This window comes from Apus apus, chromosome 7, assembly GCF_020740795.1.
Source record: "Apus apus isolate bApuApu2 chromosome 7, bApuApu2.pri.cur, whole genome shotgun sequence".
In the NCBI taxonomy this organism is placed as follows: Eukaryota; Metazoa; Chordata; class Aves; order Apodiformes; family Apodidae; genus Apus; species Apus apus.
The window spans coordinates 21,765,166-21,788,425 of NC_067288.1; the positions used below are offsets into that span (position 1 = coordinate 21,765,166).

A 23,260-nucleotide genomic window follows, 5' to 3' on the forward strand; every position below is an offset into this window, starting at 1 on the left:
GAATAATACCAGATATAAATATGTGGTATCTCCATTTGATTACCATTTCTGGAATAAGTACATATGGATTTCCACTTGTCCCTTTAAATACTGCCACAGTTTAAACTGTAGTCACTCCAACTAAGAAAGACTACACAAGTCAAAGAACAGCATGTAGCACTTCTGCAACAAGATGCAAATCTGACATGTACTCCAAAGGCAAGAATGCCAGGAAAATGAAAAATAAAAACAAAACAAAACAACCTCCAATAATAGCAATAGACCCAACGATAAAAAAAAAAATCCCAAACATACACAACATTTCCTTCTTGACTCACACCTCTTAGATGCTTTCCAGGTGTGGGAGAACTCCACACGGTTTGCAATACAGATTTCTGTCTGTAACTGCATTACAGATAGATGTGTATTTATTGTGTATTGAGACATAAACACAACATTAGAAACTATTTTTACTGAACTCTAAGCTTTCAATGCCAGAAGTCTACTAACATAAACAATACCCATCTCAGAATATGCCCCAGCCTACAAGAATTGCTTGCAGTTTGCTCCCCACACCAGGTGGCACTAGATGACTTTAGAGAAAGCCCTACACGTGCAGAATTCCCAAGCAGATTTGGGATTAATCTTTTCCCCAGTCTGATTTCAAAAGTATTTGCATCTTCCTCCTGAAGGAATTTAAGAAGCTTCTAAATGTTACATGTAACACAAAGCATATGCACTAAGTATGGCAGGGACAAAGCAAAAGTTGATGGATTTTCATACACTACTAGCAATTTACAAAACCATTCCCAAATGAACTCTAAATTTTCCCTCAAGAACTTCTGGGCAGAATCTTTTCAGGCACTTTAAGAAACAGCTATTCCTTCCTAAAAGACGCTGCAGTACAAAGTATATAGCATTGTTCCAGGATAATTTTTAGGCTTTGAGTAAAATAATTAATAATCTGCAAATAATACCATATAGAGCTGAATACCAGTCTTCAAAATATGTAGCACTGCACCCTCCTGCTGTTAGCCTGTGGCAATGTTTGTACAATACAGACACCTACCTTTGGGTTTTCTTTCACTGCTGTCAAGGGTCAAAAACTTCCTCTCTCTCTCCAAGTCCTCACTTCTCAGGCGGTTTAAAATCTCTTCCAGTGTTTTGACAATATCAGCAAATGAAGGACGTAACTTTGGATCCATCTGCAAAAACACACAAATCAAGTAAGTTCATGTGACTTTGTCCATGCTATTCTACTTAGACAGTGGACAGAGGGACAATCTGAAGGAACTGAGAAAATTCAAGGCTCTTTTAAGAAGTGTGCTGTTATTGCAAAAAACCTAAGTAAAGCAGGGGAAAAGTAGTATTCTGACCCAGTTTATGTCTATTATACCTCTCACATTTAATTATCAAGTTGTAAACATCCTATGAGGAAGATACATTTTAAATTGAAAAGGTGGGAATATGTTAGATTCAGGGCTTCAGACAGGGCTTGCTTTGTTTGCTTGAAACAGCTTTCATTGTTCAAGGATTTCTTTCTGGGCTCCAGTTATCAGTCAGAGATTATATATCAATATTATTTTAAAACGTGCCTGAAGGAATACGGATTAAACAGAGCAACTTGGCTATGTCATTCTTTAGAAGTCAGTAATTATTCCATCATCTCCTGTGGCTTTAATTAAAACCCACTTAAATGACACTACTAATTTTTAAAGTTTAAAATGTTGTCTCTTAGTGTCTGTTAATTAGCCTTACTGCTTGGCGTACTAGTCTGTCTTGTGAAGAAGAAAGACTGGTTATATAATTTGACAAAATAATACAACAGAAAAAAAAAAATCTATCTTTGCCTAAGTAAAATACCTTCCCCTCCAAGTCATCAGCATGTATTCAGTTTGTACTTATCACTATTTATGTATTCACCCTCCTATGAACAGATCTTTAAACAAAGTCCAACACAAATTGTACTAGAGGGCAAGAAGCTTCATTTAAATAGTAAGTTAGAAAGCATTTCATTATTTTGAACATTGACCCTGTGTACATGTTACTGGTTTAACTAGTGTAGGTGGCAATGGCTAATTCAGTAGCTGAAAGTTAACCTCATTACACTATTAAAAAAGATTCTGCTTGACCTGATTCCTGTTTCCAGCCCTGTAAAGTCTATTTCAGAACAGGCAAGCCCAGACACATCTCACCTCTAGTACAAAGGGAATAGTGGTGCTTTGTAAACAAAAAAAAAACCCAAGGTCTCCCTGATATCACCTTGCAGTTCCTACAAGATGGATCATTCTGAAGAGAACTGGTATGATCAGCAATGTCAGAACACCTTCTAGCAACACAGGGCAAAGGGCTAAACATTCATTTGTACAGTAATAAAAAACAGACAAATCAATTACACTTAGAAAACTCAAAAGCAGCAAGAAAGTTGTTCTAATGCAGCAGATGGAATTTCCTGGCATAGGAAAACAATTTTCTGCTTTCCCTGTTTCATTGAAAGAGTAGGGCAGGGGCAGCACTGAAGCACACACTCTGTACTCTGACAAACTTACTAATATGGGAAGCTTATAGAGCTATTGCAAGCTACAGAAAGTAAGAAGAGCTCTCTAGCTATTCCAATTTGTGCTAGGTAAGATCCAGAACAAGAGCAGCAATGGAAAATGACTCAGAGCAACATTTGCCTCTTTCAGCCCTGAGCAGTTCAGATTCTGCTCAGATGGAATAGCTGCTTCCTCACAGCAGCTGCCCACAGCTCAGCTGGTGCTGGTAAGCTTTTTTGTATGATCATAGTTGATTACATTTACAAGTATTTGCACAAGTAGGGTTATAGTTGTTGGGGAGCCATAAGTTTTAGACTTCTTTGCCTATGCTTATAAAAAAAAAAAAACAACCAAAAAAAACCCGACAAGAAACACACAAGCAACAAAACCCACTTTATAACAGCAAATTAAAGAAATTTTAATCCACTACTCATACATGTCAGTTTTTACTGGTTTTCTCAGGTTGCCATAAAACATGTTTCCTGGCTGTAGATAACCCCAGGGCTTTGCACATTAGCTCAGCTAATCAGCTGAGCTATACAGTTTACACTGTTTGTTGACCTATTAAACAATAAAAAGCTATATAAAAGTTCATGTCTAAAAGCAAATTATCACACAGATCACCTATTATCAAAGCACAGCATGCTTAAAAAGATATAAGAAAACCTTGTCTATTCATCACCTTTCCCCTTCTACTAGGTAACTGGTAAGCGAATTACAGGATGCCCCACAACAAAATCAGCATATAAATGGCTTGATCACAAGACAGTAAATTCAATTCGGGGAACAGACATTACAGGAAGCAGCATTTGACAATAATCAGTAGGAGAAAATCCTTTTCCTCTGAACACACCAAATTTTTACATGATCATATAAGATCAGTTTCTTTCCCTTTCTTCATGAGTAGTTCTACTCTGAATTTCATCAGTGCTGAAAACCTGCCTTGAATCATGCACCATGTGTTTGGATGCCATATGATTTCTGGAGCCTAAAGGTGGGAGCAGAGATTTCCAAAGTCAAATCCTACCTCTAGCCAAACCCTTTACTCCTTATGTAGGCAAAAGACTTAATAAATGTGAGTCAAACGTACCACTGTCCTGATGAAGCAAGCTCTGCTGTTCTAAGGTGAAATCAGAGAATTGGCTTGTCCAGAGCATGTTTCACAAATATTTTTAGAATTAATTTATGCTATCTTGTGTCAAGAGCAGCCATCACCCCCACCTGCTCACTTCCTCACCTTTACACTGCTCCCTCCTTGAGTGAGCATGTGCATTTGTATTATACAAAGAGAGATCAGGAGAAACATAAGCATCAAGAGCACAGAGAGGTGAGACTGCTTCTTTCAGCAGCAGTGTTGACATGAAAACAAAGCCTGAAAAATCAGTAAAGAACAGGAACAGAAAAGCCTGTTCTGAGACTTTTCTTACAAACGCTCTCTTGGACACAGTGTTGGTATTGGCCCCAGCATGGCCTCGTTGTAGAGTTCTGGGCAAAGTTTTGTGCAATAAAATTTTTAGAAGTTGCCTCAATTCCTTGTTGAAAAAACTTCAGTTGTGCAAACTGAACACTCCCAACTTCAGAAGAACTTGGTGGAAGTTCACGTTTTCTTACTTTGTATAAACTAGTTTACTGTACAAAGGTACTAGCAACCTCTGTTAAGGGATAACCCACAAAACCTAATTCATTTGAGTTTTCACACTGAGGAAGCATGAAGGTATCCAGAACTATCAGAATTTTACTTGAATAATTGGCAGAAAATGTACTTCTATTTATTCCACTGCTATAGTCTTACTGCCATTATATCATTTGGGTCCAAGTTTGTTTTTCTGGAACACAGGCTAGGGATGTGGAGGTTTATCCTGCTTTCCAAAAGGCAGATTATAGAAACTTTAGAGTAGTTTAGTGCCTGTTCTTGATTTGTTTGTCCCATTTGTGACAACAACTCAATTCTTTCTTCACAGCTCAGTAGGTCTGTACACAATAACAGCTGGATTTTGTCAGCCCAAGGGCCAGCCAGTGTCAATAATATACAACTGGTTATGATCAGCCTGAGCAGGCGGCAAGAAGCTGTTCAGTGTGCCAGACCTGTTTGTTGAGCATGACAGAACACAGAATTGCAAAAACACAAGATAGACCTTTTTGCAAGGGAAAGGGAATGGTTATAAAAACTGCAAGGGACTTCCTGGGTTATTAGAATGTACATTGCTATTATAGGTAGGCTCTTTGAGTCTCTTCTGTAAATGCTTTAAGCTCTGTCTTCAAAAGCCAGAGGGATTTAGAGGACTCCAGTTTAGGTCTCTCCCCTTCAAGTAAAGTACTCACATTACAGCAGTTGAAGGCCAGCTGGAGGAAGCCAGGGGGACAGTCTCCCACCATGTGCTGGAAGGCATCATAATCTAATCCAAAATTCTGTACAAAAAGAAACACAGCACAGAGATATAGATGAGGTCTGCTATCTGGCCCAAAGCATCTTCTTTTCAGGGGGTCCTCATGTGGATTTATCAGAATAACCAGGAACACCATCTCTCAGCAGCCACATACAGAGGATTTTTAGAAAACACCATGCACACTCCAAACTGCAGCTTTCCCAGTGGGGATTACTTGATACAAGATACCCGTTAAGAGAATGAGCTGACTTCAAAGCCCATCCTTCTTCCTGGACTCAACTGCAGCCCATTGCACTTGAAATGTTGCATGTGTAGATCTGGAAACAATATCCTACGCTATGATGTTTCACCATGGTGACTTTACAGGGGAAATTAACAGCCTGTGATAAAACCAGAGGCTTCACTCTGATGAAAATTTACTAATTAAAATGGTTCATTTTTCAGTGAATGGTGGACTGGTAATACAAATGATGCAGTTCCTTAAATGCACTTCTATAAATCCAAAGGGCAGAGAAACAAAAGGATCTCTTCTTTACTACAGTTCAAGACCCAAGCAAATTTTGCATTTTCAGAACTGGAGGCAGAGAGACAATTTGGAACATCCTCCATAGAGGGCCAAAAGCTGCCCTGCAGCTGGGACTCAACCAAAAGGCAAGTGAAGTAAGAAGTATCTTATTCAATTAGCCAATTCTAGCACAGATCCACAGTGCTTAATACAGTCTATGCAAAACAAAGGGTGAGCTTATTTTAGCTGCTGCTAACAGCTCCTGCCCCTTTCACAATGAGGGGCTGCTCAGCGGATGCAACGTGCCAGCAGTGCTCTGTGAACCTGGCAAGAAGTCTACATGAGCCCTCACTCTGCAAAAGGAAGGTCACTGCAATGCTCTCAACTTTCTGTCAGTTAAGGGCAGAAAGGATCTCCCATGAGGACTGCAGCTGGACAAAGTCTCTGTGAATGTGTCTTCGATGGAGCTCCTTACAATAACAGCACAGAACAAAAGCCTTTTACAGGCTATTTTTAATGTAACACCTATTCATGGTATCTCTGGCAGCAGGGCCAAAGTTCTAAAGGCCAGCCATTATCATGGCACACTTACCACCTCCCCCCAATGAAATAAACATAACCACTTACCTCTGTGCGAGGGAGATAGTCTGGATCTGCCTGTATTCTTGCTATAATCTCACACAGAATTATACCATAGGAGAACACATCAGCCTGAGAGAGAAAAAAAATAAACAGCCACGTGGTCAAGTTAGGAATACTCAGCATTCTTATCTGCCACCGAATTTCTCCTTACCCCAAGTGGTTATCTTGAAACTACTGATCCACACCACAGCCTTACAACACTAAGCAACTGCATCATAGCTAACATTTTGCATGTGAAGAAACACATGCTCACAGTAAAGCATTCTTGTTGCACAAATAGCATAATATTGTTAAGAAAAACCAGCAAACCACTCCTAATTCAGCAGTGTAAAAAAATAATAATCCTTGCTTGCATAAAGGATGGTGAAGTTGCATCTGATGTCTTATAGAGGGGAGTAATTAAAAACACAACCAAAACATGACATACCTATATATCACTGTGGTTAGAAAGACAGGTTTGGTATACACATGATCACAGATTATCCAGAACTTTAATGCTGTTTTTAAGAAAAACTACGTTTTTATCTTCCCACAAGTTGAGTACCTCTGGAGAAAACAGTGTCTTTCCCAAAGCTTGAGATACCTAGTAACACTGTATACCAGCCTTAATATCCATTGAAATTTCCATGATGCTTTCTAATCTCCTATTTGACTACCCCTGAAGCTGCACAGTTCCTCAGATTTCCATCCACCTGAATTTTTCATGCAGTAAAATTTAGGAAAACACATGAGCAGAAGTCAGCATCCCTCACAGGTAGGCTTATGTGTCACCTCTCATGCATGAGGTATTAGACCTGCTTCCTCTTTAGTCCTCCAACCCCTAGTGAAGAATGTAGCACCACAGATTTGGGTACATTATGATTAATTTAGGTCAATTTGAACTCTTAAAAGAGCTTTGAAATTGTAATTATTGCATTCATTATTGAGGTAGCTACTGTTTTCCTGCAAGTTAAAAAGTACAACCAATTAAACAGATTATTGACCACTAGCTATAAAAAAGTACAGGGCTTTTACCATAGAAAAGCTGCATTTGTAGGGCTTAAGTAGACTATGTTACACATAGGAGAGAAAATCCTGTGTAAAGAGCAGCTTGATTGAAAATACTATTTCTAAAATCCAGTTATTTGATCCTCCTGTGAAAGAAACATTTCCCAGTGCCACAAATAAGAAAACTTAGAAGTATCTTTGGAGAACATTCTTACCCAGGTATCTTACCTTGAGAAATGGCTTTTTTTTTTTTTTGGCTTTTTTTTTTTAAATTAAAATAATTTTACTGGTCTACATATAGACCTTTTACTTCTACCCAGGTTTCACTAGTGAATAGTCAAGGAAGCAACCTCACTACATGGCTTGTGAGACTTGGTTAAGTTGTGTTAGGTCAACAAACCATTACCACATTCTGCATGCGAGGTGTTTCAGAATGTAAATAGCATAACAGTCAATTATGCTAAAGGGAATTCTATTTCCATATAAGAATCCACACCATTAATTAAAAATAGTAGCTATTCAAGGATGTGGGGAACAGTTCATCTTCTCTCACTCTCCCTTAGTCTGAATGACCTACTGAGTACTGCAATGGCACAAATTAAAATAATAATTCTAGTATTAAGGAATTTCTAAATCTTGTATAGAGCTATTGAAGAGAAACATCTGACAAGTAAAGTCCAATTTTATCATGTACCCACCTTTTCATTGTAGGGTTCATCTCTGAGAACTTCTGGTGCCATCCAAAAGGGTGAACCCACCACTGGTAATTTCTCACTATGTAGATGCAAAACAGATAAGGAAAAATGGGGACAGGGAGAGAGAGAAGAAACATTCATTAATTGTTCAGGCATTGCTACTAACTTTCCATACTTCCAAGTATCTGCAGAAACATTCACCAGAGAGAAGCTGATACAAGTGGGTTCCATAACCTACTGAATTTCACACTGTTTCCTGCTGGAGTCACTGCAACATTCAATATCAGGAGAAGGTGGTGAAAAAAGAAAGCTTTAATCAATTGCACATATTTTATTTCCAGTTTCTAAGTGCCTGACCACTTCTTAAAAAAATAATGTTTTATTTTAAGGTCATGAGCGTTCAATGGTTTTAGTTTCCCACTCTTGGCAGAGTGGGCTCTTTCATCTACACAAAAAGGTTAGTGGACATCAATTTCAGGCTAGATATCAAGTTATCCACTTATGCAGGAAAACATGCAGGTAACCATCCTTATATGCATACTGATAAACAGCTATGAAAGTATTTAGCACAGCCTGCTTGGAAACTATTTTTGGGGTTTTTTTTTAAGTCAAGATTGACCGGGACCTTAACTTCAGCTATTATTGTACTGTCTGTTTTTCAGGGCATCTCAAAACTATGTATTAAGAAACCACCTGAAGGCATCTGTGGCGACTTCCTGATTCTGTGACGGGTTCATACAAGTACAGCTGAAGCTTTCAGAACCTTCAAGGGTAGAGATCCCACAGGAGTGTACATGATGCACATTGGCTGCACTGATCAGTAGTTGGGAAATTAAAATGGTCACTTTGTAAAGCTTTTAGATCAATATTTCATCAACATTAATGAAAGACTTCAGACCTCCCAAGATACAATTTTAGGATATATGCAGTTTAAAAAGAATGCATAGCTGAGATCAACTCTTTTCTTTGTAGTGAAAAGAGTTAAAAGGCTTTTATTTATTTTACGCAGAAGCACACACTGGAGAAAATCTGACAGCACATTTCACAGTCAGAATACTCTGAAATGCACAAGTCAATATACAGAGAGAACAATGAAATCCTTGTCCTTGATCTCCCTAATGGAGGGATGACAAAAAGACTATTTCCAATTGTGACAATAGCTTGTGACAGTCACCTGTACATTCTTCAAATGAGTTAAAATTATAATTTCTTCCTAGGAAGAGCAACTAAAAATGGTGAACTACTGTTAGGCAGTAATGTTAGTATCTCATTGTTATAAACCTGGATCTTAACAACTAACCCAGACGTTAAAGGGGATAATACTGATTGCCACTAAATATCTTTTATAAAAATGGAAAGAAGCTAATTAAAGTTGTGTGGAAACAACAGAGGACATCCAGAATGTTGGAAAGTATTTTTGTGTTTCACTGTAGTTTTTTTAAACCAAAATTCCCAAGTACCTACTTAGAAAATCTACTGAAAAGCTTGAGTAAATCCTCTACTCACTGAAGCATTTTTGAAGAATAAATGTCACCACTGTATCTATCAAAATGGATAGCAATTAAGGCTGGAACATTTTGGTCATTCAACCTGCAGTTCTACTCTGAAGACTGAGGATACCTTTTGCAAATTTTGTATTGGAATGCAACATGGCCTCAATGACCCAGTCCATTAGAGTTTCTGACCTCCTTAGTCCACATACCTGTGATCAGGAATTTTCTCTGCTAAACCAAAGTCTCCCACTATGGCTGAGTAGCCGTTCTCATCATGTTTTATTAAGCAGTTCTGGAAAAACAACAAATAAAGAGTTATTGTTTGAGCATAAAATCCATATACCATTTGTTTTATCTATTTTTAATCTGGAAAAAGACTACAAGATACTGTTCCTAAGACATTCATCTATGAGAAGCTTTTGTCTGAAAGCAACCACCATTTTCCCCTCTCCCTGCCCCCTCTGCACAATCACGTCTGTCAAACTTAAGATGCTGCAAACAGCCTTAAACTTGGTTAATAATCCACTTTAAAACTTGCTGAGAAAGCAGCCACAGGCAGCACGTACCCAGCTAAATTCTAGGAAGAATTAAGGTTATTTAGCTCCCTTACTGCTGCAGTATGCAATACATGCTGTTCACTATGACACTTCAAATTTTCTCTTTACAATTTGCCTGTACCTGACTAGAATACAAGATCAGTCTCTAAATGCCTTTGTGTATTTTTCTACGTTAACTACTGAAAAGGAACTCACTTCTTCGCTGTAGATTTTCATAATAAAATACAAGATGTGACAAAGTTATATGTGCTTTTAAAGTCTCAAATAAAATTATCTGTTCTACACTACATCACGAAACGTGATTTAAGGGAAAAGCCTGATAGGGAAAAGCTATCAATCTTTTCCTTTTAGATGTGCCCTCCAGTATCAGGAGGAGGCAATTTAAGGACACATACACAATTCTGGTCTGGCAGCATCACATCACACACAGAGTATTTTTGATTGATTGATTGATTTTTGCTATTTATTTACAGCTCTGAGAAATATGCTTTGACCATTTCCACTACCACATCTTTTCACTTCTCACCGAATTAATCAATACCTGACTTCCCTAAGGTGTTTTTTCTGTCCTGCAATAGGTGGAGCAAGACAGAGAATTAATTTCCTTACCACATGCCTTGCTCTGTATCCTTCTGCAGGCAGTACAATAGCAGTGACAGGCAGCAAAACCACTGCCGACTCCTACAGAGTGGTACTCTGCATTAATTAGCTAAACAGCAGGAAACACTTTCTAGCTTTATTGTGCTTGGATGTACAAAAGCCCCTCACTTACCCCAGAGCATTAGCTTGCCTGTATAATGCAACTACCAAGAAAAGGGAGTCTCTTGTCTAAAAGATCAAGTTCAGGTCATCACTGTTTACATTATTCAGAGATGATTGTGGCTCAGGCAACGAAGTGAGTTTTCTTCCTGCCAATTAAAAGGTTAAGCAAGCCACTCCTGCACTCATGTAAAGAAAATGCATGCCAGCCTCTTGAAACACATGCCGGGCTCCTGAGATGCAAAGTTCTATTTGTTTAGCATGACTCAAGTATAATAAGTACAGTTAGTTTGGGGATTCATGAACATGTACCAAGTTAAATCAGCCATGCTTGCCCAAAGAACAGCAAAGCTTCTCAGTTACGGGCTTTGTTGTCTTGTATCAAAGAGTACATTCATTCAACTTGCCTCTGTTTAAACACTTGGTCACTGTAAGTGGACTTAGAACTGAGAAGGATAAAACTTTTCAGAAAAATCTTACTCAAATGATTCAGACAAGGGGAATTTCATTGCACACCACACAGAAACAAGTCCATAAGGACACCAGAAATTTTGCAGTGTACAAGAAGTCTGATACTATTTTATGCAGCAAAATATCAGGTTATTTTCTCCCTTAGATTTCTCAGCAATTAAAGGTGATTTGTAATTAGACATTTTCTTTAAAAGACCTCTATGATTCATAAAAGAACTAGGTTTAAAATATAGATTTCCTCCATGCATTACGTTTGACTATTCACATTTTGTTCACTTTGAGTAGCAAGACCACAGTAGTTCATTTTACTTTCTGGGTTTTGTGTATTAGGGTTATTCTCCCATGACCCCTGATTTCCACAATTTCAGGGAAATGTTTAAATCCAGTCTAACAACTATTTTCAGCATAACTAAAAATCTGTAGAAACATTTCTACTGACCCGAAGATTTGAAATAACTTACAGGGCTGCTTCAATACCAAAAGGAAGCTTAAATGCATCATCACCCTGACAACAAATTTTCCTTCCTTCAGCTTCTTAACCAGTAACAATCACATCCCATTAGACAGCAAACACAGCATTAATTGAACAATCTTACCTTCCCGCCAAGCCCCAGACCATCTCAGTTCTCAGGTACAGCACTGAGCTATTATACAAGTAGATTATTCCTGGATAAATCATAAATTAATTCAATAGCACATCCAATCTAGCTGCCAATTAATGCTACCTAACAGATCAGAGCTCCTTTCCAGATGAGAGGGAGCTGCCTGCAGTCAAGCTGGGCTCCTGGTTCAGGGCAGGAAACCAAACAGAACAGACACTCCATCACTGTGGGGTCCACAGGTCTTGCACGACAGGCAAGTACACCATGACAAGGAAACAGGAAAAAGCCTAGGGCTACATTTCTGCTATGAAATACTGATCAATTAATTGTTCTGCTGTGGTGGGCTGCATAATGTTAAATGACTAAGAAGGAAGTTGAACTATTCTCTCTCATTAGTGGAAGCTTGTCTTTTGTCTGCAAATGAAGAAGCACTGAGTGTGAATTTAAATTAATTAGGATACATATTTCAGTACAAGAGTGACTTTTCTATTCACACTGAAATCAGCCATGGGCAGGTGATAGGCACCAGGAAAGAAAAAAAAAAAAAGCCAGTGTCACTGCAAATGCTCACTGTAGTGAAACTAAACTTATTTAATTCAACTGGTGCAAATTTTTATGTAGCTAAGCACCAATTTCCTGGAACCCACAAAGTATGGAAGACTACTCCTACCAAAATCAGTAGTAAATCCCTTCTAAAGATATTGACATGGTCAGGTGTCACCTTTCAAGACTGTACTGCTCATTCAGGACAAAGTTGTACAGATGGCAACGCTTCATTCTGGGCTGAAATGACCCAAGCGTTCAAGGCCAGCCCTCAGCACCACCATACTCCTCTTCCACCCTTCCCACCCCAGTAAAGCCACTTCACAGCACTGCACCAAATTCAGAGCACAGCTAGTTACCAGATTTAAGATGCAATTCATATAAAGGTGACTTAACACAGCTCACTGGTAGTTGACTTGCACTCAATGAAAAGCATTTCTAAACATTCGCATTCTTCTGCCAAGACAACTTAGGACTAAAAATGGGACATACTTTTACTAGAGACCAAACATTGAAAAGAGCTTTTAAAATTAAGCTAGAGGTGGTATCTTAAAAGGAAAAGTACAACAGAACCTACTGCACTGCTTCTACTGACAAGAGTGATACTTCTCTATTCCTACAAAAAAACAATGTGTGTGTATCAATTTGGTATGAAGAAGTTTCATTAATGGATTTTGGCACAGAGATGCAAGAATTCTAACACCTCTCTAGTGCAAAAGGCCTCTCAAGAACTGCCTACAAAATGAAATGTCAAGCAGCTTTACAACACTGGCTTTAAGAAAACAGTTTTGACTTATTATTGCACTATTTGTATAAGCTGTGAGGCCATAAAACATGACAATCTTCCCAAGCTTTCTCTTTGGACCTCTACAGACAAGGGCTTTCTTTCCTTTGATAGCTCACACAGTCAAAGAGGGCAGTATTTGTCTTCAGTTGGGTTCTTGAGGGTATTTTTCCCTGAAATCGGGACCCCATCAGTCCTTCCTGAGACAGCCTCTTAACAGAAGCAAAAAGTTCTGTACCTGAGCCCTAAAGAGTTAACAGAGCTGTTTATGCAGAGACAGATGTGAAAGAACATAAAGACCCCTTTGTGTGTTACAGGAGCTTAACATCTGCTTTGCACAGCATAATCCTACTAAGACGAATGCAATATTCTACTCTCCCTTTTACATAAACAAAAATGAAAATAGACTCAAAACTTTCAGAGTTAAAAATAAGTTGCTTAGAAGAAGAAACCCCATTGCTTCGTTTTACAATATGACATACAAGCTAAACTCATCCCAGATTTTACTGCATTCCAGAAAATACTGGAAAGCCACTGCAGTGCCATTTGCAACCCTCCAATGACAGTTACTGAAATAAAATACTTAAAGGCCAATTGAGAGGTATCAGCTGTTTTTAAAGTGCTATCCCCTAGGAGAAACACCACTGACAAATGTACAACAGGAAGTTTACAATATTAGATACACTTTTGAAACTAAAACCATTATGTTTAAGGCACAGGCTCCATTTGGGTCCCAAAGTACCAGTAAAAGCTAAGTATTGTGACTATCACTAGAAATAATCATCTGTAACAGCTAATTTTTTCAATGCAAGCCCTCCCCTGCAGTGCAACATATCCAGGCAGGAGCTTACCCTAGCACAAAGGGGACCTTACAACCACAGCAGCAGTTCTGAGACCTATCAGACAAAGGTTCTGTTCATTGCTTGGGTTTTATTTTGTTTTCTATCTTGTTAGACAAGCAAACAGCATACAAGGTAGGAAGCTGGGGTATATCACCCAAAAGCAGTGAATTTATGATGTATCAGATAACCCACAGTAACTGCTTACATGCATGATTCTGTCCCAAAGTAACTCAGAGTACTTCTCTCTCAATGAAAGAAGGGTGAGCCATCACACATTTACTGTGAAGTGGAAGCATATGTTGGCAGGAATACACACACATACATTATGTGTGTGTAGATTTATAGGCCTAAAGATTAGAAATTCTGTATAGATCTTATAACCAAAGGAGATCACAATGTTCCCTAAAACTGCTTACAACCTACTATTGATTATAAGATGGTTTTTGGGGGCTTTGCCTGTTTTTAATCAAGAGCTTTGCTAGTGTGTTTTTGGGGAGGGGGTGTTCAGCTAAAACAGCTCAGCTGCTTGAGAGAACAAGCTTAGAATGTGTTGCAAGCAAATTTTAAAATAATGAAAATTCAAAATCCTAAAAAATATTAGTATCTGCTTCTGCACCTCGACATGCATAAGTCTAGGGAGCCTGATGGAATCCACCCTGGAGTACTGAGGGAGCTGGTGGGGGAGCTTGCTAAGCCTCTCTTCATCATTTACCAACAAAGGAGCAGGGCAGTACAGATTGGGGAAGAGAGCAGCAGAAAAGAGGAAGAGCTAGAAACGGCTGAACATACTAAGACCCGAATGTAGAAAGATAGCTCGGATAAAGCATCAAGCAGGAGCAACAGGAAGAGAGTAACTGCAGTCAGCCAGACAAGGAGATTGAACAATAAGGTTGGAGGGCAGGAACTGGAAGAGAAAAGAAGAGGAAAAGCCTTTGAACAAGAAGGAAAGGGCTGACTGGAGGCTGGCATTGTACTCTAGCAGAAAGGGCTGGATAGTCACAGAGGAGATATAATCAGTGTTGGAAAATTGGGCAGACTTCTAGATGTTCACTTCTCACTGCCAAGGAGTCTCTCTTGTTACTCTGTCTATTCCTGCTCTGTGGCAAAAACAGCCAATGCATATTAGTAATACTAATTAACAGTAGGAATAAATACTAATAACAAATACTGAATGTATTAGTTACTGTGTTACTAAAGCTGCAGACGCCTCTGCCATGAAACTCAAGCTTCTAACCCTGCAAATGAAGTGTGTAATGCCTTTTTCATTTTTTAGTTGGTAGGAAATTGCACAAAACACACTACATCAAAAAACTAATATTGCACAGAAGGTGGTAAAACTTCCTGTGAGAACATTCATTCTTCCCTTTATGCATATGCATTAAGGTAAAGTCTTTAATTACCCAATTACACAGTCTTCCACCTGTCTTTAGGTGCACACAATGTTCATGCTAACAGTTATCTGGGGCCCTACATAAAATTTTTGAACCACTATATTCAGGATTCTGGCCAGTCTTGACACAGAAGCAACAGGTTGACAGAAAGGCTGGGAGAAGATGAAAAAATTAAGGCTGGGATGGAAATTAAGGTCTTCTGTCTTGTGGTCAAGACATTGTTGCCCCAGGATTCAGATTCTGGCCTTCCTCAGCATCACAGAAAGATTCTGTGACAAAGAAGCTAGTTTAACAAAAACTTTTAGAGATTGTTAAAGATCTTGTGCTTTCTCTGCCTCCAGGGGTCAAACCTGAATATTTTGTAAGTGCTGTAATGCTTCCAACTACCCCTGAAGTCTGTAAGCACACTGCCTTGAACTTAAACATGTGTAAAATGCCTAATACTCCAAACAAAGTCTTAAAACACATACTTACTATTCACCAACATTCTTGCTTTTAATCTGTTCTGATAAAGCTGAGTTTATTAATCTCCCTCATCTCAGAGAGACTGTAAGAATAAATTCACTGATACTAGGACAGTCATTGGTATAAACTGTTAAGGAAATAAGCAGTGTTTCCAGAATAGAATTTGAATACAATTCAAGTACAGAGTAAACAAGGTGTTGAAGGAACTCAGTGTAGTAGCAAGATATTTGTTTTGAAGGGCGAGGTACAAAAGGATTTTGCTTTGCTTTTTGCAAACTTGACACTTCTTTCCTATGTCTTCCCAAACACTTAATTGTAGGTAACAAAGATGGAATGGTACAAAACCAAGTAAGAAAAAATTTACCACAATCCACTGACTCCTACTGAAACACTTCCAGTGTTTCTGTTTTAATGACTGCATCTTCTATGACTATAACTGTCAGAGTTAAAATTCATAACCAACCCCCCCTCAGAATCACTGAAAGATGAAGAAAATCCTCATGACCCCAGAACACAAATCCTTCTTGTGCACATAAAAAATTATTCGCAGGAGTGATGTGGACAGGGGTCAGGGAATGATCCAGTAAGGCTGGTTGTCATAACTCATCTATCGCTCAATCTCTGCATACATCTCTTTTTGATAAGTCAAAAATGAGGGCACCACATTTATTGGCTTACAAAATGTGCAAGTTACCCTGCCCACACACCTACTGTCTGCAGGCTGGAAACAGCCAACCCGACCACTCTTACCTTCTGACTGATTCAAGTTTGGCTGTTGCTGTTGATCAGGGTAGATGAACCCTATCAGCTACAGAAGCCCAAAACCAGAGCCCAAGGACAGAGCTGCCTTAAGTACTTAACAACATGAGTTAAGTACTGTCTGTCTGTCTGGGTGGCACACTCTTCTATAACACACATTGTCTCTCTCTTTGACAGAAGGGCAGCAGGAAGGGCACCAGAAAGGGCACCAGTGGGATGTCAGGCCTGACGTCCCCTGTAGGCTGCCACATCGACTATAATGACCTACATCTACTCTTCTCTATCGTTCTTCCCCCTGGCTTCTGCAGTATCAGTGCTCTTCTGCTACTCTCTACGTGGTGCAATTAGGAAGACAGATGACCCTGTTGTATATTAATTGTCAACATCACTTATTTTTCAATCTTTGGTTGGCAGGGGTCAGGAACTTTTTCTTCTTTAAGTTTTTGTGCATCCAATACATAGAGATGTGTAACACTACTGTCAGAGCAAAACAACCCTGCTGCCATAACTGATAGAATAAACTTTATGTATTCACGCCACCTGCTCCAGGAAGCTGCAGGAATTAAGAGGTTTGCCAGGAATAGAGGAAAAAAACCTGAAGTACAGGTCTAAATTAATCCCAAATAAATGTTAGTCATATTAGAGGGGTAAGCTGCAGTGGACTATTGCATTAAGTGTAACAGGTAAAGCATAGAGACATTCCCACACAAAGTCCCTGTTTCATTCTGTTCATAGTTAGAGAAGGACAGCAAGTTTCCTAGAAAAATACCTCCTTCACTGCCCCAGCAAACTCAGTGTCTGTTCTGGTTTTTGCAGATGTCTAAATCCTTGTCTTTGTCTTCATTTCATTAATAAAGCTGTCACATCAGTTACTGAAGTTTACCAAAGAAAGGACAATATAGAACAGTATTGAATCTGTCCTTAACCAGTCCAGATCACAAGTTCTCTTCCAAGGAAAGAGCCCATCATACCTTCCTTCAGCTTGCCCATACAATGACTACTCCCAAAGAAGAATGAAGATGACACCACCATCAGTATAAACCTGGTAACATACAAGGCATCTCCTCAAGTGGTAGCTGAAAGCCACACTGACAGCTGAAAATTTCAGTGACTGGTTTTTGCTATGGTTATCATCTTAGTTTTTTTGCTTTGGAACAAAGTGACTTGTTTACAACTTAGTCAGCCAGCAGGGCAAACATTTGTCCAAAAGGAGAGTAATTTGCACAACAGATTTAAAGTATACTTAATCAATATAATAATACACTAATATATTTCACAAATACCTGGGTGTTTAATGCCAGGTGTTTCATCTACTTCCCATCCCAAACAGAACAAGCAAGTACATACATCACCACAAGAAATAAAACAAACAAAGAAAACATTAAAAAGAACCCAAACACACACCCAAGAACTGGAAAATAAAGAATACATCAAGTCCCATTCCTGGAACTATTCAAGACAAGCTGGATGGGGCTCTGAACAAGCTGATCTAGTGGAAGGTGTCCCAGTGCAGGGGGGTTGGATTCAGGTGATCTTCAAGGTCCCTCCCAACCCAAACCATTCTATGACTCTATGACTTAAAAGGTTATACTGACAGCTTCCAATCTGACCCACACCGATACCATACCTTTAGTGCTAAGAACCATCCCAATCTACCTTGACTGCTAGTAGGTTCTTAAGGTTTGGTGCTTGGTATTTTTTAACAACCCTTACTACTACTTCCTGTGGCCACCAATGAGTTTGTTATTGCAGTGAAATCAGGCACTCCTCCCAGTGGGTGTGTTTTCTAAACAATTGACATTCAACAATAGATAACATTGAAGCATTGGTAGAGCAGCTCCAGAGAATGACATACAATTATGTAAAGCTTGGAACAAAGGCATTCACAGAGGTCTCAGGAAATGGATTTTCATATGACTAGCCATCACAGTACGTGTTTATGATAAATGCCAGAGAGTTACCCTTAGTTACTTTGGCTCCTTGCAGTAACTCTACTTCCCCACTCTTAAATGTGCTAAAATACATCCTGAACTGGCAAAAAAAAAAATTTAAAAATAAGGGGGGGTGGGTGTAGGGGGAAATGCCACATTATCTTCTCAGTTATTTTTATGCATCTTGTATCTACACACTTGTATCTACAGGTGACTGAAACTGAGCTTTGAGTGTATTCTTCCTTGCAGAATTCAGCACTTTCCACTTGAAAGGATACCGAGGAAGTATTTTATTAATTCACTGAAATACTTCCCTCACCTAGCAGTTGAAATAATTTTTCCCCCCTTGGCTAAATGCACATCCTTCATCTGTTTAACACTGTACTTTAAAAAAAACAACTAGAACTGGATGGAGGACTAGTGGTCACTCACATTTGCAAACAGACTGCACTGTGTCTTTTATTTCTAAAAGCCATTTTTAATCTTAAAAAATAGTTCCTTTTAGGCTAAGATAACATTCTTCTGGATGCTTTTGATTGAAGTGACATTTTAAGTGTTCCAAAGAACAGTTTTGGAGGACTTTCATGTTGCAAGTCCCCACTAAACAAACTAGTTCACTACCTCCTCCAAACAATAGGACAGTGCCCCCAGCACAGGCTGCTATGGATGGCAAGACACAGTGTGAATACTGGGGCCATCTGTTAACAGAGCTTAGTGCTCCCATATCAATGATAATTCAGCCAACTACATTTATAATAAGTTGTCACCAAAGCAGTTCAAACAAATATATGTCCATTGAAAACTGCCACTGAAATATCATTCTGGAGAAAATTTTGAAACTTGAAAATTTTAGGTAAACTGGCTTAATCTTACTGACTGCAGAAATGAAAGAAATATAAATCAGGATTGTGGACAACACTTCATGCTGAATTACTAATGAAAGGTCACTCTTCCTACTGAAGCAGATTTGTGAAATACACGGGGAAACAAAAACAAAGAGGAGATTTCAAAGTGCATTTGTAATAATCTCCTCCATTTGAGTTCTTTATAGTATTGACCTGTTCCAAATGTTAGACTGTTATGCTTAATTATTCAGGGATTTAAATGCTTTACCGAACTGATTCAGAACTAAAAACTCTGCAGCTGCTTTCTGAGAAATACTAATCTGAACTTATTTATGGAACCACCTCCCTTCAGGATAGAATCACAGAATGGTTAAGGTTGGACAGGACCTTAAAGATCAGGTTCCAACCTCCTTGCCATGGGCAGGGACACCTCACACTAGACCAGGCTGCACAAAGCCTCATCCAACCTGGCCTCGAACACCTCCAGGAAGGGGGCATCAACACTCCATCAACCTCCCTAGGCAACCTATTCCAGCACCATACTACCCTCATGGTGAAGAATTTCTTCCAGATGCCTAACCTAAATGTCCCCTCTTTCACTTTAAAACCATTACCCCTTGTCTTAACACTATCCTCTCTGGTGAAAAGCTGCTCCCCATGGGGAGGTTTTCCTGTAGGATAGTTATTTCTCTAGTTTCCCCCTACAAACTATCACCATATTTTGAAGAACATTTTAATCCTACAAACAGTACTTCAGTTTGTTTCTCAAAATGCCTTAGAACACACCTTATATAATAGCAGTTCTCTGCTGGAAGGAGAAGAAAGAACCAAACAGTTACAGTATCTTCATTAAAAAGTTCCCTTAATTTTATAAATGGTACCTTGGATGTAAGGTCTCGGTGAAAAATGCCTTTATAGTGAAGATAACTGATTCCCATAGCAATGTCATATGCCAGTTTCACCCTCACTGTCCAGGGCAGATGCTGGTTACCGTCTAATAGCTGTTCCAGGTTACCACAGTTGATGTACTGAAAAGACAATGCAATATTTGTAATTCATTATTTGACTTCATATACTGCCAGGAATTCATCATTACACAAGTGTCCCCAGCTCAGCTACACATTAAAAACTTTGGGTTTTTTTAATGGCTAAGCAGGCACAAGGTTTGCAGATCCAGAGAGGCTGAAAATGTCTCCCTTCACCACCTGTACCAATATATTTATGTTAAAGATGCACAATACAGTATCACCCTCTCATTTCAGTGGAAGGAAAATAAGGACAAAAAGCATGAAGAGCTGGCTTTCAGAACAAGTCAACAAAGAAAGGGCTAAGTATCCAAGCCACGGAGCCTGATCAAGTTCTCAGATATCAATTCTTTAAACTGAAACAGCATCAAAGAAAAACATTACAACATGTTGCTGTAAGCTACACTTTTTCACTACTGTATCTACAAGTCCTAATTGGTTAACTGATTCCCACCATGTCTGGTACTACATCAAGCCCATCAAATGGTGGCCCTCGTGAAAAGAAACCTACATTAAGTATAAGATAAAGGCTACAAGAATCACTAAAGCAAAGCAGCACCCAAATGATACTAAGTAATATAACCCAGGGTTAAGACATGGCAGCTCCACCACTTCTCAAAAAATCATTACAGCAACACTGGCTTTATGCTTTATGTAGAGACCCTTTACACCACAACAGCAGCTACACCATGTTTGAGTAGCTTCTTTTTTCACTCCCAGCCCCAATCCCCTCAACACAAAGTAAAGAGGCTAACTGACTCCAGAAGGAAAACCTGGCAGCATTGCAGTGACTTCTCTCAAAAAAATCCAAGCGAAGCAGAAAGGATGATTTGCTCCCAACCCCGGTCCAAGTATGTAACACTGTGGCAGGCTGCACCTCTGTCAGTTTTTCAATGCTCTCTCAAGAGGTTTTGCACCTTCCTTTGTCATTCAAGCCAACAAAATGCACACCACCATTATTCCATTAAAAACAAAATTGTAAATGCAGCTACTGTTATTTCAGAAACTTTGAACTTGCTTGCATTTCCTTGGGCTTCTGTGTGTCTTAGATCCCAGGGCACATGCAGTGTGGATGCAGCTGATTTCTTTGGACTATGCACAGACAAACCAGACCCTACTCATTAGTCCAGGGGTTATGGCTCATCTCCGGGATAGCCTACAAAAGACAGCTTCTTCATTACAGTCAAGCCTTTTCTTCTGAGATTATAATTCAATTTTGAAAACCTTTTTCAGCGGATATGTAAGTTTCACAGGTTACTACTGAACTAGGCTCAATTTTAGGGGCAGATGATGCACAAACCAATTTTAACTGTCTTAGAGCTTACCGGGAGGGGGCTCCCCTGCTCCCCTCAGCTACACTGAACATCCCTCGAGAGCTGGGCTCATCCCCGCCCACAGCAGCACATTTCACTGGCAGTCCAGGACGTGACCCCTCTACACACACAGCACAAAGCATCTGCACCCTCAGCATTTGCTTTTCTCCTTTTAAATACAAGCCTTTGGCCTGATTACAGCACTGTGCATCCACCTTTTGTCCCTGAGCAACAATCATGGCCAAGGGTGAGTATGAGAGTTACTTCTCTGCACTCAGTGTTCTTCAAAGATTGGTTGACAATTAGCTCCAATCTGGGCCAGACATTAGGGATGTTACCAACCACCTTCTCATAGCAAAGGATGAACCCCACAAAAGGTGCCTGGGTCTAGGAAATGAGCAAATATTTAGTAATTTCATGTTCTCATGACTACTTCAGGATGCAGTTTCATATCTTTTGCATTAGACTGACAACAGGAGAAAGAGTGCAATGTTATACAGGAAAGGATTCCAAAATAAAGTACAGAGAAACAGAATGTTTCTAGACCAAAGAGGCAAAAAATATTTGTATTTTACAATTAGGCAAGGAAAGCTCTTGAACTCTAGAGAGTAATCTGACTGACATTTTAAAATGCACTGTCCTGTTCTTAGGTAGTAAAATTTTCTATCAAACTGTTCTGTGCTGAAGTCAAGATAGTGTAATTGTTATGAAATTTGTTCTTAGTGCATATCATTTTACAAAATAAAATGCCTGCTGGCCCCTCTCCAAAAATCAAGGCAAACAAGACTTAACACACCAGTGATAAAAATCAAATGTTCAGCTACAGCCTGGGCACTGCAGCCCAGGGGGGGAAGGGAGTCGATCAGATGACTACACTAGAAACTAGAAATTGCAGGCTGGTGCAAGCCAGAGATCCAAAACAACCTGTCCCTTATGCTGACAGTTTGTGTGTCAGGAGAGCAGAGCAGCTCTGGAACAGGTTACTGAAAGGTTATGAAATGTCCATCCTTGGAGATTTTCAAGACAACTAGACAGAGCTGCAGCCAACCTGACTTAATATTGGAAACAATAATGCTTTGAGCTTTTTCAACTTTGATCTTTCTTCTCATTGCTTTTATTTGAACCCCTAAGGGAGCTAGATGACCTTATAGAGCACCCAAGAAAAAAAACCCACATTGCTCAGTATCATTCCATTTTTAATTTTGTTTTTTTAAATCTCAAGTTGCTAGCATACTTAAGGAAGAAAATGCTGAATAAGATTTCTACATTAACTTCATGTATACATACACACACATATAACTTCCTTGGAACACTATGAGCAGCACTTCTGATCCAGCTATATTCAAATCAGATCATTATTGACCAACCTGGAACAGAAGGCACTACAGCACCTAGCTCAATAACCCAGTTATAAAGTGACATATATCAACTATCTCAAAGCATTTCACCCTTCTGATTGGCCAATTGCAGACCATCCATATAGCACTACCACACTTGAATTCATTGGCAAGAGAATGCAACAGGGGAAAGGAACCACTGGCCTGGCTTTCTGTGTGGGTTAGGATTAAACTGCACCATACCATGACAGTAGTTGCTCCAGAAATGTTAATAAAACAAGCAACCCATAAGACCACTGTCATATACTGAAATGGGACTAGCTAGCTACTATTTTGAGCACGCTTGTGCTTTCCTTGTCAATAAAGTAGCATATTGCTTTAACCCACTGCTGCCCTACCAGTTAAGTGCAT

The 23,260-nt window shown here is 39.3% G+C and overlaps 1 protein-coding gene across 3 annotated transcripts in view; it reads right to left on the minus strand.

Annotated features, from left to right (window-relative positions):
• Positions 1–23,260, minus strand: part of TESK2 (testis associated actin remodelling kinase 2) — a 79,478-nt gene that overhangs the window by 5,972 nt on the left and 50,246 nt on the right. For 2 of the 3 annotated variants that reach the window (XM_051624729.1, XM_051624731.1), the window contains 6 exons: positions 20,056–20,202; positions 9,435–9,517; positions 7,736–7,811; positions 6,036–6,119; positions 4,839–4,925; positions 1,049–1,184 (listed from right to left, as the gene is read on the minus strand). In XM_051624729.1, coding sequence (XP_051480689.1) covers positions 1,049–1,184; positions 4,839–4,925; positions 6,036–6,119; positions 7,736–7,811; positions 9,435–9,517; positions 20,056–20,202 — 613 coding nt within the window. The remainder of the gene's footprint in view (positions 1–1,048; positions 1,185–4,838; positions 4,926–6,035; positions 6,120–7,735; positions 7,812–9,434; positions 9,518–20,055; positions 20,203–23,260) is intronic. The other variant, XM_051624730.1, reaches the window with a different exon arrangement.